At 44.3% G+C, this 17,769-nt stretch overlaps 1 protein-coding gene across 2 annotated transcripts in view; it reads left to right on the top strand.

Annotated features, from left to right (window-relative positions):
- Window positions 1-17,769, top strand: part of LOC140188075 (colorectal mutant cancer protein-like) — a 28,640-nt gene that overhangs the window by 2,631 nt on the left and 8,240 nt on the right. Inside the window, exons 2-12 of one of the 2 annotated variants that reach the window (XM_072244017.1) lie at window positions 1,224-1,396; window positions 2,435-2,577; window positions 4,190-4,338; window positions 5,786-5,992; window positions 7,022-7,147; window positions 7,350-7,498; window positions 8,181-8,321; window positions 11,424-11,494; window positions 15,442-15,707; window positions 16,354-16,533; window positions 17,224-17,285. In XM_072244017.1, coding sequence (XP_072100118.1) covers window positions 1,224-1,396; window positions 2,435-2,577; window positions 4,190-4,338; window positions 5,786-5,992; window positions 7,022-7,147; window positions 7,350-7,498; window positions 8,181-8,321; window positions 11,424-11,494; window positions 15,442-15,707; window positions 16,354-16,533; window positions 17,224-17,285 — 1,667 coding nt within the window. The remainder of the gene's footprint in view (window positions 1-1,223; window positions 1,397-2,434; window positions 2,578-4,189; window positions 4,339-5,785; window positions 5,993-7,021; window positions 7,148-7,349; window positions 7,499-8,180; window positions 8,322-11,423; window positions 11,495-15,441; window positions 15,708-16,353; window positions 16,534-17,223; window positions 17,286-17,769) is intronic. The other variant, XM_072244019.1, reaches the window with a different exon arrangement.

Below are 17,769 nucleotides of genomic sequence, written 5' to 3'. Positions count from 1 at the left end.
CCTGTCTCTGTAAATGTCCTGAATAGTGGGGAGTTCACATCTACAGATGCGCTGGGCTGTCCGCACCACTCTCTGCAGAGTCCTGCGATTGAGGGAAGTACAATTCTCATACCAGCCAGTGATGCAGCCAGTCAGGATGCTCTCAATTGTGCCCCTATAGAAAGTCCTTGGGATTTGGATTTAGAATTTAGATCACACACAGGAACTTCAGGTCATGCTGGCCTGTTACTCAGATCTGTGTACAGAACCATTTCACTGCTCCATCACATCTCTTGGTGTCACAGGCCATCAGTGACATGGAATCATCTTACTGGCTATTGGATAGTCACATCACAGACATGACCCCAAGTTTATCACACTAACACTGAGCGCGTCTTCACAGAGTGACAGAACTTTAGAGCCAAGGAGGAGAATTCACGCAACATGTCCATGCTAGGAAATGGATTTTGTGTTCATCCTATTTCTTCCCCTAGGCCTATAATCCTGTAGAATACAACCCTCTGTGCTTCTTTGATTATATTTTAGACTTCAAACATTTGTTTACTATCAAAGCATGTATCTGAAGTTTGTCTTCTCCAGATAGCCGCGAGAAAAAGAAAGAACACGAAAGTCATTCAGAGAGAAAAGGCAAACCCAACCCCCCCCCCCAACCCCGCGCACACAAAAAATCGGAACAGGAATATCAACCCCACAAAAAACATTCCCTCGCACAACAAAACAGAACAGGAACAGGCAATAAAAAACACAACATAAAAACCGTAAGTCTGAAAAAGTCCACAGTCCTTAAACACAATAGTCCAATCCATAAGGCAGAACCACGATACCATCCTATGATACCACTGACATTCATCAAAAGAGAGGGACAGCTCATGAGGCAGAGAGGACTACCTGCCTGCCACAGCGAGCCACACAGTGATAGGCTGCTCACAAACTCCTTCTCTGGTAGTGATCAAAAGGAAGGCAGTCGGCCTTCCACTTAATGAAGATTTCTACCTCCATTGGCCTCTCAGATAGTGAGTAAAAGAGCTTCACCATTCATTCAATGAAATACTTTTATTTCACCCCCCCATTCACTACTAATTAACCAAAATCTATGCTCCTAAAGATTGACCACTCGAAAGAGAGGGGAAAAAAGTCATTCTATGTACAGTGTCCAGGGCACTCAAAATCTTGCACATTTTGTGTTGTGACCATTACTCGACTCTTTTTGTTCTGTCTCACAGCTGGAGGTATTGCTGGAGGAGGAGGAGGAGGAGGAGGATGAGGAGGAGGAGGATAAGGAGGACGAGCAAGAGGAAGTGGCTGTCCTGCGTTACGAGAGGCAGATCACAGAGTTACTTGTTGTTATTCTCAAGCTGAACAAAAAGATCGACAGATTGACTCTCACCACCAGCAGGTAGGCCTAGCTAAGGATTCCTGATTTTCCCATTGTTACTGTGAATGGCAGTAAGGAGAGTTTCCTTTTAATTAATCAGCTATCAAGAAAGCTTTGAGGCTCCCATCTTTCATTCCAGCAACCCCCCCCCCCCCCAAACAGATGGGCAATTCTCCACTGCACCTATTGATAGATGATGTCAGTCATTTAAGAAGGAAAGACTCATTTCTGTTACATGTTTTGCATTCCTTTCAAAGATTTCCAGCCAGTGAGATGCTTCCTGAAGTGCACAGCTGTTGAAATATAAGAATATGAGGTCACTTAGTCCCTTCAGACTGTTCCAACACTCTCCGAGATCATGGCAGGTCTGATGCTTTCACTCTGTGTAACTGCTTGCCAGCCGAGCGTGACCCGCTTGGCGTAACTGGCTCTGAGTGGCCATTCAGGAGGGCCAAGTCAGCATGGAGTGACTAGAGAAGTTTGACTAGCTCAGCTGGACGACTACTATCCCCTGCCCATAGATGGTAGCTGTTAACCTCAACATGGTCAAGCTGCATGAGGTTCCTCCACCTGCTGCTTCAGATGTGTTGTTCCTTCCGTTTTCCCTCTGGACTCCATCTGGCTGCTCATTAACCTGTCCCCGGTCACTTGCGGGTTCCTTAAACCACTTATTTGGGGTGATCTCATTGAAGCCTATCGAATGGCGGAAGGCCTCGATAGAGTGGATGTGGAGATGTTTCCTATGGTGGGAGAGTTGAAGACCGGAGGACCCAGCCTCAGAGTTGAGGGGCGTCCTTTTAGAACGGAGATGAGGAGAAATTTTTTTAGCCAGAGAGTGGTGAATCTGTGGAATTCCTTGCCACAGGTAGCTGTGGAGGCAAAAGTCTGTATGTGTATTTAAGGCAGAGGTTGATAGATTCTTGATTGGTCAGGGCATGAAGGGATCTGAGGGGAAATCGGGAGATTGGGCTGAGAGGAAAGTTGGAATGGTAGAGCAGACTTGATGGGCCAAATGGCCTCATTCTGCTCCTACGCCTTATGGTTTTATTCTCCTTGCAGGGTAGACGATGAATATCTGGAAACCTGCTCCGATCTCAGTGACAACCAATACCCAGAGAGCAGGATGTTTCAATTTCCAGACCAGGGCCTCTCCACAGATTCCAGCTGTCCTGGACAGCCTTGTCCAACCTCATTGCTAGCAGGTTAGTAGGAAAAGCATTGCTGAGTACCAGGTATTGAATGCCAGCACTGGTACAACATCAGAGAATACAATCAGCTCAAGTCTCTGGACTGGCATGGTGCCCCAGTAACAAGGGAGTGCTGCACACTCATGTTCTGAATGCTTGAGGAACTCAGCAAATGAGGTAGCGGCCATGGAGAGGAATAAGCAGTTGGCATTTCAAGCCAGGACCCTTCATCAGGACTCCTCATAACGTATCTAGGCCCGAAACATTGATAGTTTATTTCCTTCCATTGATGCTTCCTGATTTGCTGAGTTTGTGTTGATCAATACTTCCAGCATCTACAGAACTGTTTATGTTTAGTCATGCTCTGGCCCTCCATAAGCTTCTCCAGCTCCCTGCTCTGTTCTGATCCCTAACTAACAGTATGTGGGAAAACCATCACCATAAGGGCTATAGGGTCTCAAAATGGCAGCTCATCATCATTGCCTCCCACTACTTCAGACATGGACAAGCAATGCTGGCTTTCTGTTTGATGTCTACATCCCAAAAAATTAGTAAGTCAAACTGAAAATCCTGGTCACATACAGTAATTGCTCTTTAAATGGCGACTGTGCCTTCATCCGCCTGAGCCCTAGGCTCTGAAATTCCCTCCCTAAGTCTCTCTCCATCTGTTCCTTAATTAGATTATGGGAACATTCAGTCCTCTTTTATTGTCATTTAGAAATGCATACATGCATTAAGAAATGATACAATGTTTCTCCGGAGTGATATCACAGAAAACAGGACAGACCAAAGACTGACACTGATAGAACCACATAATTATAACATATAGTTACAGCAGTGCAAAGCAATACCATAATGTATTGCTATAAGAACAGACTATAGGCACAGTAAAAAAAGTCTCAAAGTCCCAAGTCAATCGACTCCCAAGTTTCTGATAGCAGACGGCAAAAGGGAGAAACTCCCTGCCATAAACTTCCAGGCACCATCAACTTGACGATACCTTAGAAGCAGCCGACCCCAGCCAACCCTGAGTCCATCCATCCGAAAACTCTGAGCTAACAAGCAGCCTCTCCGATACAGCCTCCCAAGCACCATCCTCTGCCGAGCGCCTTTGACCTCTCCCCGGCTGCTGAAACACGCAAAGCCAAGGATTTCGGGGCCTTCAGCTCCGGAGATTCTGGTTACCATACAGTACCAGTGTAGCAAAGCAGACATTTCAGAAGTTTTCCAGATGTTTGGCTGTGCTCTCACATCCGCCTCCATCAAATCAGGATTGTGCACAGTCCCCTACAGATAACAGATATTCATCACCGAAGTGGACGCGCGCGGTGTCGTCGAGCCGCCATCTTCTCCCTCCTCCCGGGAGAATTAATTAACCCTAATCAACACACTCCTTGAAACCAAATACTTCATCCAAGATTTTAGTTACCAGCCCTGACAACCCCTTTAGCGGCCTGGTGTCTAATTTAGTTTGATAACATCCTGAGAATACCTAGAGGTGTATAAATGCAAGGCTCGTCGACTCAAGATTCCGGCCACATTGTGCAGTGCACTGATCAGAAGCACAATTCTTAATCAATACTACCCGTGCGTTGTTTGCTCACTGCTGCTCCATTTCCTTCTGCAGGTGAACCCTGCGACCTCTCGGGGGCGCTGCACCAGGTGCTGACAGAAATCGAGGACACTGTGCACACGTGGAGAGCTGAAATCCCACACCCTGGTGACGTCTCTGAGGAAAAGGAGGCTACCCTCACACGCTGGGAGCTGGTCGCTCAAGTAGGGATCCAAAAAACCAACCACTGTCCCAAAAGCTAGACACTTGTCCACAGAGAAGACACTAATCGAACCCTGAGAACTGATACAGACCCTGGAGGTTGTGTCAGAGACTGGCTGGTGGATCAGGGAATGGTCATTGGGAAAAGACTACTTGCTTCTGAGGATGGAAGTTTTCTGTGTCCTAATGTTGTTGTTGGAGCCTAGTAAAAGAGGAGAGCAGAGAAATCTATTTAAGTTGATTGGACAATAGTGGAGAAACGGTTTCCTCCTATAGTGAAGTCTGGAACAAAAGGATGTAACTGTTACCCAGTCACTAACATGACATTCAGTAGCAGTTTGGTCCCACAGTGACTGGTAAGAATGTGGAACATGCTTTCACGTGGGGACGTGGGGACTCTAAATCAGACGTCATTGAGTCCTGGTGTGAGGGAGGTAGTGGTAGACAGATAAGCAGGACACCCCAACAGGGAGGGGTCATGTATCGGCCAATAGATTTTTGGGCTGAACGTTCTGCTCATTACATGGTTTTATTGTCTGGAGTTTAAAAGGTTATGATTTTTATCTATTGAAGTTTTCGAGGTTTGGGGATGGTTGCATCCGGGGGTTGGGGGGAGGGGGCATCTCCAGAGGTTTGGACGCAATTTGTTCAAGTGTGAAGTTAGGAGACACAACACTGGGTGGTACAAATTTGGAGCAACTCACCCAAAATGCTGGAAGGACTCAACAGGCCAGGCGGCATCTATGGAAAAGAGTAAACAGTCAACGTTCCGGGCCAAGACCCTTCTTCAGAATGCCCTGATGTCCTGTCCTGAAGAAGGGTCTCGGCCCGAAACATCCACTGTTTACTCTTTTCCACCGATGCTTCCTGGCCTGCTGAGTTCCTCCAGCATTTTGTGCATGTTGCTTTGGATTTCCAGCATCTGCAGATTTTCTCATGTTTGTGGTAGAAATTTGGAGCTCTTCTTCTCCAAACGGCAAATAATGCCTGGTCAATTGTTCAATCTCTTTCGTTGATTCAAGGGACAAAAAGCAGTGGGAGTAATTCTAAGTGAGGCCACAGATCAGCCTTGAACTCACTGCGAGTTAGGAGGCTTCCTGTTTCTGTGTTGTACCCCTCCACCCAGTTGCCGGTGCCAACCTCTTGTTGATTCCACCAGACATCCTACCCCCCACATCCTGACAACCTGCTGCTCGGGTTTCAGATCCCCATGGTTGTACTGGCCTTCCTTCCTTGGCAAATGCCCACCCCTGTTCACTAATTATACCTCCCCTTCCACCCCAGCCATCAGCAGCACATTCACTGGACTTCATGACAACCAAAAGTCACACGCCAGGGAAGAAGACGACTCAGTGAATGAGTGAGCACTTGTGTTACCTAGTAGCCCCCACCCCCAACTCAGTATGTCCATGTTACCGTGCCTGCCATAACCTCTCCTCCACCCCACAGACAATCGAGGAGGTGGAACGGGAGCTGGACATTGACCTGACCCCAGAGCTACGGGAGGAGAGGACGCAGTGGGAGTTGGACATGGAGTGCCTGAGGGAGAAGAACCAGCAGCTCAGAGACCAACTCCACGGGAAGGAGCAGGAGCTGCAGTCTACCATGATGGCTGTTGGCAGGATTCAACGGGAGAGGGACAAGCTTCGTCTCAAGGTGAGTGCACACTGCCCCACCAGCCAACGTGGCTCCCAATGGATGGAATGGGTGCCTGCTCTGTTGTACTTCGAAAGGGTCCAGGAACTTACAGAGTACTCCAGAACATCTTAGGTATACTTGATCCATTCAAGAAACAAAAGCTTACCTTTTCACATGAGCTTGTGCCAGAAAGACAGAGTCAACACTGAACACTCCCAGACCAGGTACAACTTGAGTTAGATTTAGGGTGGAACTCCCTCTGCATTGACCCATCAAATATTCCCTGTCCCTGGACGAGGACAGCATGAGCTGTATACAGAGCGAAGCTTCCTATACGCAATCCCATCAATCACTCTGCAGTCATGGAGTCAATCTCTATCTAAACAGACCCATCAAATATTGCAAACAGGGGCAGAAGAGGTTAGATACAGAGCGAAGCTCCTTATGAATATCCCATCAGTCATTCACAGAAAAGGGACGGCTGAGTCTATATAGAGAGTAAAACTTATTCTGCACAGTGGCTTATGAGCATCAAATGCCTTTCTCCCAGCGTGGAAATTACTAATATGAGGGGACATGACTTTGGAGGAAAGTAGAGGTGGGATGTCACAGCTATATGCGTTATAAGCATGATACATGATGTCAGGGGCAGTGGTAGAGGCAGATATGTTAGGGACATGGATGAAAGAAAAATGGAGGGCTGTGTGGGAGGGAAAGTTTGGATTGATCTTGGAGTAGGTTAAAAAGTTGGCACAACATCGTGGGCTTAAGGGCCTCTACTGTGCTGTTCTGTTCTCTGTTAAAACCAGTCCTTCATGGCTTTGGATTGTTTTTGCATTTCTAGCAGTGTATTATGTTTATGTGTGCATATGTGTATATAATTGTGGATGGTAGTTGTTCACAAAAGAGTTTGCAATGTCTATGTATGTGCATGAGGTAGTTTTTTGTGCATGTTTGTGTCTAGCTGCATGTGTTTATTGTGCTCTTGACTGGGCAGCAGAGTTATTCCATTTGGTTACATCCTGATTGCTTTTGTCCCTGCTTTAGGCTGATGAGTTGCTGTCATCTCTCCAGAACGTGCAGCAGACTGAGAGAGACTCTTCACCTCCCAGTGTTACGGGCAGCACTGGATCCGACACCATTGGCAATGAGATCGAGGCGCCGGTGAACAAAGTAATTCTCAGGGCACAGGGTTTCAATACTTAACCAGGTGTGCGTCTGTGAATTCCATTCTGTAGATGATGACTGGGGTGCTGTTACCATGGATACCCCTCAGACCTGATCCAAAGCAGTGGGTAGTGTTGGTCTCTGTAGGAGGGGTTCTTCCTCCATTTGAGAATGAGCATCTTCATCCCTGCCCTCATCTCCACTGCAGGATCCTGGCTTTGCCCTTGAACGATTGATGCAGTCATTCCAGAATTGTTCAGGCGTGCAGGAGTTCTCCCGATTCCTTCTGACACACGAATCCAATGTGGTCGGAGTCAGGATTCAAGACTCAGAAATGGAAGTGGATCAGCTGAAGAAGTAAGCAATTGAACTGACATTGTAGAATTCCCAATGAACCATGTACTTTGGAATCTCACCCACTCCTGTATTTTTCTTGATGAATAATTTGGAGGAAGATATCTTAATCATTTCATTCTTGGATGTGGATATTTTTGGAATGGCTGGTAGTTATTATCTTAAGATGTTGGAGGGAGCTATCCTGGCCATTTTCCATGTGCCTTTACTGCAAAATTCATCAAGGAACAAGGATCAATTTTGTTTGCCATACGCATACATTTTCACGGATTGGAAATTTTCTGTGGTGTGATGGTCAGGGTGCGATATGCAACACAAAACAACATTCAACTATTATAAAGAGTAAAGAATTATATAAAAATAAAGTTAGAATACTGAGGTGGAATAAAATGTGCATAAATACATGCAAACAGTGGTTCAAAGTGTTCACAGTGCAGTGCAGTAACAGTAATAGATAGAGTGGGGTGAGGATGGAGGCTAACTAAAATGGTCGATCAAATTAACTGCACGGGGAAGAAGCTTTTAAGGTGACATGACATTTTTCTTTTAATAGTCCTATCAGTGCTTTCCAGAAGGGAGCTTTGGGAAAAGGCAGTTTGTGGGGTGGGATGTCTCCAGTCAAGGTGACTTGGAGGGGTGAAAGATGTCCGTTTTGATTGCTGCTTTGCTCCTTTTCGTTCTGTAGTTCCATCGGTGAGTGGAAGGAACGCAATAACCTCCTGTCCCGGGTTCTTCAGGAGTGCAAGGGTGACTGCGAGAGGCTGAGTATGTTACTGGGGAAGCACGAATCAAATAGCACTGCACTGAACCTTGCTCTACAGTACAGGTGAGACCTACACCCCCTTAAGCTGTGAACCTATAAGGATTTGAAACTTTTATGCACAAATTGTACAAGGGGAAGGAGAATCCTAAGGGATTCTTCAGATACGTTAAGAGCAAAAGTATTGCAAGAGACAAAATTGGTCCTCTGGAACACCAGAATAGCAAGCTATGCATGGAGTCAAAAGAGATGTGGTTAATCTTAAATGGATTTTTTGCATCAGTCCTTACACAGGAGATGGACATAGATGAGGCAAAGCAGCAGCAAGGTCATGGACCTTATACAAAATCAGAGGAGGAGGTGTTTGTTGTCTTGAGGTAAATTAGGGTGGACAATCCCCAGGGCCTGACAAGGTGTTCCCTCAGACCCTGTGGGAGGTTAGTGCAGAAACTGCAGGGGTTCGAGCAGAAATATTGAAAATATCCTTAGTGATAGGTGAGGTACTGGAGGGCTGGGGGATATCTAATGTTGTTCCGCTGTTTAAGAAAGGCTGTAAGAATAAACTAGGGAATAATAGGCCAGTGAGTCAGAGGGGAAGTTATTGGAAGGTATTCAAAGGGACTGGATATATAAGTATTTGAGTAAGCAGGGACTGATTGGAGATAGCATGGCTTTGTGCGTGGTAGATTATGTATAACCAATCTTATGGGGTTTTTTGAGTAAGTTACTAGGAAATTTGATGAAGGTAAGGCCATGGATGTTGTCTACATGGACTTCAGCAAGGCATTCGACAAGGTCCCGCATGGGAGGTTGGTCAAGAAGGTTCAGTCACTTGCATTGAAGATGAGGTAGTACATTAAATTAGGCATTGGCTTTGTGGGAGAAGCCAGAGAGTGGTAGTAGATGGTTGCCTCTCTGACTGGAGGCCACAGGGATCAGTGCTGGGTCCGTTGCTGTTTGTCATCTATACCAATGAACTGGATGATAATGTGGTTAACTGGATCAGCAAATTTGCAAATGACACTAAGATTGGGGAAGACTATCAAAGCTTGCAGCAAGATTTGGACCAGCTGGAAAAATGGGAGATGGAATTTAATGCAGACAAGTGTGAGGAGGACCAGCCAGGGTAGATCTTACACAGTGGGTGGTCGGGCACTGAGGAGTGCAGTAGAACAGAAGGATAGGGGAATACAAGTCCATAGTTCATTCAAAGCGACATTAGAGGTAGGTGGGTTCATAAAGAAAGCCTTTGACACATTGGCCTTCATAGATGGAAGTATTGAGGACAGGAGTTGGGCTATTATGTTGAAGTTGTATAAGACATTGGACAGACTTAATTTGGAGTATTGCGTGCAGTTTACCTCCCTACAGGAAAGATGTAAATAAGGTTGAAAGAGTACAGAGAAAATTTACAAGAATGTTGCTGGGACTGGAGAAATTGAGTTATAAGGGAAGATTGAATAGGTTAGAACTTTATTCCGTAGAACATAGAAGATTAAGTGGAGATTTGGTAGGGGCATACAAAGTTATGGGGGGTATAGGTAGGGTAAATGCAAGCAGGCTTTTTCCATTGAGATTGCGTGAACTACAACTGAAGTTCATGGGTTAAGAGTTGAATGTGAAATCTTTAAGGGTGGAGGGAAACTCCTTCACTCAGAGGGACACCAGAGTAAGGAATGAGCTGCCAGTGCCAGTGGTGGATGCAATTTTGATTTCAACGTTTAAGAGAAGTTTGGATAAGTACATGGATGGGAGGGTTTGGGAGGGGTTTGGAGGGTTATGATTTGGGTGCAGGTCGAAGGGACTAGGCAGTTTAAATGGTTCAGCCTGGACTAGATGGGCTGAGTGGCCTGTTTCTGCACTGTAGTTTTCTATGAGTTTGTCGTAGGGCACTCTCTCCCTCCACTCCCTCCTCCAATTTGAGGAAAATGGTTTAAGGAGGAAAATATAATACTGAACAGGATACTGACTGGTCCCCTACAGCCAAGTGAATCAGTATTACTCCGGGGCCAAGGTGCAAAACACAGCTCTCTGTGGTACATCTATTGCAATTTGCTTGAGTCTTTGGTGACCCACCAAATCTCCTTAAATTCCTAATGAATTATAGCTACTGGCATGCCTTCACCATGATTGCATCAATATGGTGGGCCCAGGATAATGCCACATTGTCCTGGCTCTCTGGGGAAAGGATTTTCTCCTGAATTTCTGACTGGGGACTTAGGAAAAAACATATTTCTGAAATGACAATACTCACCAGGTTAGGCTGTATCTGTGGGAGGAGGAACAGAGTTCACATTTTAGGATCAAGAACCTTTGTCAGGTGGACGACGCTCTTCAGATCTTTGACTTGAAACATTAGCGCTTTTTCTTCTCCCACAGATTCAGCTTGACCTGCTGAGTATTTCAAACATTTTCTATTTCTGACATCTGTTGTTTTAAAAATTTCACCTGTGGTTACGGCTTTTGGTCTCTGGTTACTCCCATGATAGAAAGAGCTCTTCATCGATCCTATTGATCCCCTTCATGATCTAACAGATCCTTCTTGGGTCATTGCTTATTTTGCAAGAGAAACTACCCCTCTTGTTCAAACTTGCTTGATAAGTACAACTTCTTGTTTCTGTTAATCACCCTTTGCACTTCCCCAGTGTTTTCCCATTCTGCAACACAAAGGTGAGAACAATAGGTCTGGCCCAGGTGTTCAAAGGACAGAACTGTGCAAGATATTTCAAGTAAGGTCCAGCCAAGAAATATGGAGGTCAGTTAATGAAAATTTTTGAAAAAACTGCAGATGCTTGAAATCTGAAGTAGAAACAGAAAGTGCTGGAAATACTCAACAGGCCAGGCAGTGTCTGTGGAAAGAAAAACAATGTTAATATTTCAGGTTGGAGACTCTGAAGTGGGAAAGAGAAGTGTTAAAAATAGCTATTTTAGGTTGTAGTTGTTTTTATTACAGCATCTGATTTTTTAAAATTATTTATTATGTGAAGAACAGAACTACGCTGTAAATATGTTGTAAATATGTTCTAAATATGGTCTATGCTCTAAATATGACCTGACAAGATATTAGCAAACCAGAGCTGCCTAGTGCTTCCAGTTTTGATATGTTCAACTACTTCATTTCAGTTTGCTTTCTCTAGAAATGACTCTTTGTAAATCGGTTTCTTATAGTGAGGACTGCATCGAGGCCTGTGGAAAACTTCTGGTCAAGGCTGAAACCGTAGGAAGACAACCGGATGCAGGTGATACAGTTGCTTGGGTGAATAGTGGGGCTGACCATACCAAGGAAGTGTAGTCCAAGCTGGGGCCAAGGGAACCCTGTCATCACAGCGCTCAGATCACTTGGCTGTGTTAGCCAGTTCCTCCCACTCTCTGAACAGCTTGCAAATTTAAGAAGCCTTTGGTTGCAGACTGCAGGCTGAGGTTTTTCGGAGGAGTGTAAACCCACAACTTCCATAGATGTGAGCTAATATGCTGCTCACTGAACCACAGATACCCGAGTGAGGGAGTGGTACGTAGTTGATGCATCCTGAATTGGTGTCCCAGTGACAAGCAAGTCAAGGCTAGTCCAGTGGTCAGTGGAGATATGAGGTTACATTCCAGTCACTTGATACCAATAAGATTGAAAGAGTACAGAGAACATTTACAAGGATGTTGCCAGGACTTGAACAGCTGAGTTATAGGATAAGGTTGGACTTTACTAATATAATCTTTTACAGCTATAAAATACAGAAATTCAGCAAATTAGTATATATATATATATATATATATATATAATTAATAAAGATGAAAAGAAAACATATGTATGCTAATGAAAAAAATTTTATAAAAGAAAAAGAAGGAAAAAAGAGAACCCCAGCTAACTAAAAAAAACCCCACTAACTATAAAACAAAAAAAAGGGGAAAAAAACCCATTAGGAACCAACTCCCGGAGCGATACATCTTACAATCATAGAAAACAACCACCAAATCACATTTATATAATATAAAATTGGAAGGTAATCATGTAAATTGATTCAAATTAAATGATAGTATTTAGCAAAAGAGCCCCACTTTCTCTCAAAATCAAATCGGGGGTCAAAAGTTCTACTTCTAATTTTTTCCAAACTAAGACATAAATTTACTTGGGAAAACCATTGAGTTAGTGTAGGAGCAGAGGTATCTTTCCACTTCAATAAAATAGCTCTTCTTGCCAACCATGTGACGAATGCAATTACATGTTGGTTTGAAAATGAAATACCCTGAATATGATGTGGAACTATTCCAAAATAGAACAGTCAATGTATTAGGTTGTAAATTAATTTTCAAAGCTTTAGAAATTGTAGAAAATAAAGATTTCCAAAAAAGATTTCAACGAAGGACATGACCAGAACATATGTGACAAAGTAGCTATTTCATTTTTGCACCTATCACAGTAATTACCTATATTAGGAAATATTTTGGATAGCCTCTCCTTTGTTAAATAATAATGGTGAACAATTTTAAACTGAATTAAAAAATAATTGGCACATATTGAAGAAGAATTAACCATTTTCAAAACTCGCGACCAGTCTTCATTAACAAAAGTCATATTAAGTTCTCTCTCCCAATCTTGTTTAACCTTTAGTGAGAGATTATCTTTTTGTAGTAAAAATAAATTATAAATTCTACCAATGGAACCTCTCACTAAGGGATTCATATTCAAACTAGTGTCCAACAAATCAGATTCTTGCATATATGGAAACGTAGAAACATACATTTAAAAATGAAATGTAATGGACTTTACTCCCTGGAGCGTAGGGAAATGAGGGAATATTTGATGGAGTATACAAAATTATGAGGGGTATAGACAGGATAAATGCAAGCAGGCTTTTTTTCCACTAAGATAGGGTGAGACTAGAACTAGAGATTATATGTTAAGGGTGAAAGGTGAAATATTTAAGGGGAATTTCTTCACTTACAGCGTGGTGTGAGTGTGAAATATGCTGCCAGTGGAACTGTTGGATGCAGGTTTCATTGCAATATTTAGGAGAAATATGGGAGGGTTATGGAGGTCTATGGTCCAGCTGAGGGACAATAGAATCACAATTCGACACGGAACAGATGAGCCCAATGGCCCGTTTCTGTGCTTAGTGCTCTGTGAGTCTATGACCATGACTCATTCACAATCAGAATTTGACACTGAGCCCTGGGCAGCCAACCAAAGGATTGGGCATAAGGGCAAGATTTTAGAGCGCCAGTGGGAGGACAGAAAGGCAAAGAAATGAAGGGAGAAAATTGCATACCAGGCAGAGCTGCCAGCGATGAAGTGATGTCAATAGTAAAGGAAGAGGCCGCACTTAGAGAAGCATAGAGATCAAAAATTTCTTCATTAAGTGGGTAGTGAACTTTGCAATTCTCTATAAAGGGTGCAGTGGAGATGCAGTTACTGTATATACACCCGGTGGCCACTTTGGCAGATATAGGGGTGTAGAGGTACTGAATATATTTCTGTATGTTTGTGGTCTCCTGCTGCTGTTGCCCATCCACTTGATGTTCAACGTGTTGTGCATTCAGAGATGCTCTTCTGCACACCACTGTTGTAACATGTGGTTATTTGAGTTACTGTCGCGTTCCTGTCAGCTTGAACCAGTTTGGCCATTCTCCTCTGACCTCTCTCTCTAACAAGCATTTTCACCCACAGAACTGCTGCTGACTGGACTTCTTTTGTTTTTCACACAATTCTCTGTAAACTCTAGAGACGTGCGTGAAAATCCCAGGAAATCAGTAAATTCTAAGATACTCAAACCACCCCATCTGACACCAACAGTCATTCCACAGTCAGTCACTTGGATCACATTTCTTCCCCATTCTGATATTTTTTTTCTGAACAACAACTGAACCTCTTGACCATGTCTGCATATTTTTATGCATTGAGTTGCTGCCACATGATTGACTGATTAGTTTTGCATTATCGAGCAGGTTTACAGGTGTATTTAATATAGTGACCACGAAGTATATTTTCAAGGTAGAGGTGGATAGGTTCAAAGTTCAGAGTAAATTTATTATCTATGTACATCTATGTCACCATATACAACCCAAAGATTCTTTCTCCTGCAGGCATTCACAGTAGAAACATAATAGAATGAAAGACCGCACCCAACAGGACAGACAAACAACCAACGTGCAAAGAACAACAAACTGTGCAAATACAAGAGAAAAATAATAATAAATAAATAAGCAATAGATATCGAGAACATGAGATGAGGAGTCCTTGAAAGTGAGTCCATGGGCAGTGAGAACAGTTCAGTGTGTGAAGTTATCCTCTCTGGTTCAAGAGCCTGATGGTTGAGGGGTAATAACTGTTCCTGAACTTGGTAATGTGGGTACTGAAGCTTCTGTACCTTCATCCTGATGGCAGCAGTGAGAGGAGAGCTTGACCTGGTTGGTGGTGATTTTTGATGATGGATGATGGATTTGATAATTTGATTTGATGATTTGGATTTGATGATGGATGATGGATTTTTGATGATGGATGATGGATTTGATAATTTGATTTGATGATTTGGATTTGATGATGGATGATGGATTTTTGATGATGGATGCTGCTTTACTGCAACAGTGATCTGTGTAGATGTGCTCAATGGTGGGAGGGGCTTTAGCCGTGATGACCTGGACCATATCTACAACTTTTTATGGGCTTTTCCGTTCAAGGGCATTGGTATTTCCATACCATGCCATGATGCAATCAGTCAATATACTCTCCATCACACATCTTTAGAAGTTTGCCAGAGTTTTAGATAACATACCAAATCTTTGCAAAATTCTAGAAGTAGAGGTGCTGCTATGCTCTCTTCATAATGGCACTTGTGTGCTGGACCCAGGGCAGTTCCTCAGAAATTGTAACACTGAGGAATTTTAAATCGCTGACCCTCTGCACCTCTGATGAGGAGCAGCTCATTGACCTCTGGTTTTCTCCTCCTGAAGTCAATAATCAGCTCCCTGGTCTTGCTGACACTGAGCGAGAGGCTGTTGTGGTACCACTCAACCAGATTTTCAATCTCCCTCCTATGTGCAGATTTGTCACCACATTTTTTTTAAAGAGAATTGAGGAAAATGGTGGATGTGTAAGAGAATGACACTGAGATAAAAGATCAGTCATGAATTGATTGGATGACAGTACAGGAATGAAGGGAGAATGGTCTAGTACCTTTTTTTTTAACATTCTCAGGGGAGCCAGAAGTTGACAGCAGTATCGCCCATCTGAGAGGAGACATTGTCAAACTAAGGCAGGGCTACACTGCCATGAAACAGACCATCATCAATCTGGGGGACATTTCACCCGATCTGAAGCGCTACCAGCAAAGTGGAAACAGTGAGGTCATGCCAGTGGTGCGGGATCTACCCCCACCTGGGTTCTGCTCACGTTTTCCTGGCATGCTTCAGCAACAGAATAAAGGGAAGGAAGAACTGCAGCAAGATCTTCTAGCTGTCAGGGTGAGTGGCTGGGCTGGCAGCTGCTGGCTTTTTTTGTAAGATGGGGATTTTACAAATTATGAAATGAAGTTGGTTAAATTGGTTTAAAATTCCAATTACCCATAATGTGACTGAATTGGGAGGGGGATCAGGGTTTGTTGAGCTGAATGGCCTCCTCTTGTTATATAATACTACAGCACAGGAGGAGGCCTCGTAATGTTAGAGAGGCCCCATCTTACTCTTGAACAAAATTATTGGCCATCAAATCTGAAAGTTTGAACTGTGGCCTCAGTTTAAAATTTCAGCTAATATGCTCTGAGAGTATATCAATTCCCTTAGAGGTACCAGTAATCTTAGACTGTAGGTGGAAGCCTTTGGAGGGTTTTGAACCCACAACTTTCTAACATAAGTGTGAGGCAGAGTGCTGTTCACTGGACCACAGGCAACGTCCTAACATAGCTGCTAGGCAGAACCACAGCTGACACCTGCGAGAAGGAGTGGAGGACAGTTGGTGTCTCAGTGACAGCCAGATCAAGGCTAGTTCAGTGGCCTGTCGAGGTTTGAGCTAACACCGTAGAGGTTCAGTAGTCATTGTCTTATGCATTAGATGGTCAAATGACCTAATAGTAATATATTCTCCATCTCCCTGGATCACTGTGACTATCAGGAAGATATGTCCTGGATGAAAAGTCAGCTGAGTTGGATGAAGAAGGAGAAGAAAAGATTGGAGCAGAAGCTACAATCTCAAGACCATCAGGATGAAGCCATAAACCTCCTTCTTACACACTGGCAAGAACAGCGGGATGAATGGTTGCAGGAGGACCCCAGGACAGACTGTGTTAGGCAGGTATGTCCAAGGATAGAGTCACCAACAATGTGCAGGAATTTTGCCTATGGATATTAGGACATCGACCAGTCTGTGCAGATACCTTAATTATGGGATGTTTGTGTTCCTGCTCCTGACCACAATCCAATGACCACTGATACTCTGCTGGGATCGGTGTTCACTCTTGAAGTCAGGGGTATAGTGGTGACTGAGGAAGTTATGAAATAGGAGTGGAATGGGGTTATTCAGCTGGCATTTAGTATGACCTTGCCAGATCTGAAATCACAATTCCACTTTCCTTGATTCCATGACTGTCCAAAAATCTAACAGCCCCAGCCTCAAACGTTCTTACAGAACTGAGCAGCCCAGGTCACTGAGGGAGGGAATTCCAAAGATGGACTACCATCAGAAAAAATTCTCAGCCCCAAGTGGCTGACCTGCCTACCCACGGCCCCAGGCTCCCCAGCCTGGGGAGGGAGTATCTCACCATCTGCTCTTTTGACCCCGCTCGGATCCTCGTGTGCATCAATGGAATCACTCCTCACTCTTCTAAACACTGTCAGTGCAGGCTGGACCAATAACCTGCTGGGAACCAGAACTTCCCTTCCGAGTCCGGCAGTAGCAAAGAGGGGATAATTTTTTTAAAAATCAGCATTTTACATTCCCTGTGCCAATCCTGCTGAGGTCTGATTGACTCCGCTCTAATTTTAGGAAACCAAGTCAGCAATGCATAAGGAGGAGCTGGTGTCTGAACCCACAATGGTCTCCCCGCCGTAAGTACAGAATTCACAGGGCAAAATGTCCTGGGGTTACGCTCAGGGTAAGCTCACATTCTGCCTGCTCCTTAGGGCACACCACTTACTTGAGATGCCCCCCTAAACCTTTTGTTTTCCTACATGTCTTCCTTTTAGTCAGGCCCTCCGCTCCTTTCCGACCTCTGGATTTACCCCCAGGTCTACTGCTTCTGGTGTGGGGTAAGAGGGAACAGCAACAGTGAAACCAGTGGCCTGAAGACTGAGGTAGCTCATTCCAACATGCTCTGGCTGCTAGTAGCTTGGCCCTGGGTCTCGTCCGGAGCGTGTGGCATGCGGACGCCTGAAATGCACAGGGGGAGTGCCCTGTTGGGTCCTCCTCCCACAGCAGCTGGAGAAGAGCCAGATGATGGCAAGAATGGATAGGATTGGGGTGACGGTTAACATTGCCTCCCCCCACATCGTGCAGGTGGGGAAGGATGACCATCTCACCAGGCCGTTTGAT

Source organism: Mobula birostris, chromosome 26, assembly GCF_030028105.1.
Source record: "Mobula birostris isolate sMobBir1 chromosome 26, sMobBir1.hap1, whole genome shotgun sequence".
Taxonomy (NCBI): domain Eukaryota; kingdom Metazoa; phylum Chordata; class Chondrichthyes; order Myliobatiformes; family Myliobatidae; genus Mobula; species Mobula birostris.
The sequence above is the reverse complement of the archived record's forward strand: the minus strand, read 5'-3'. Positions and strand labels throughout refer to the sequence as shown.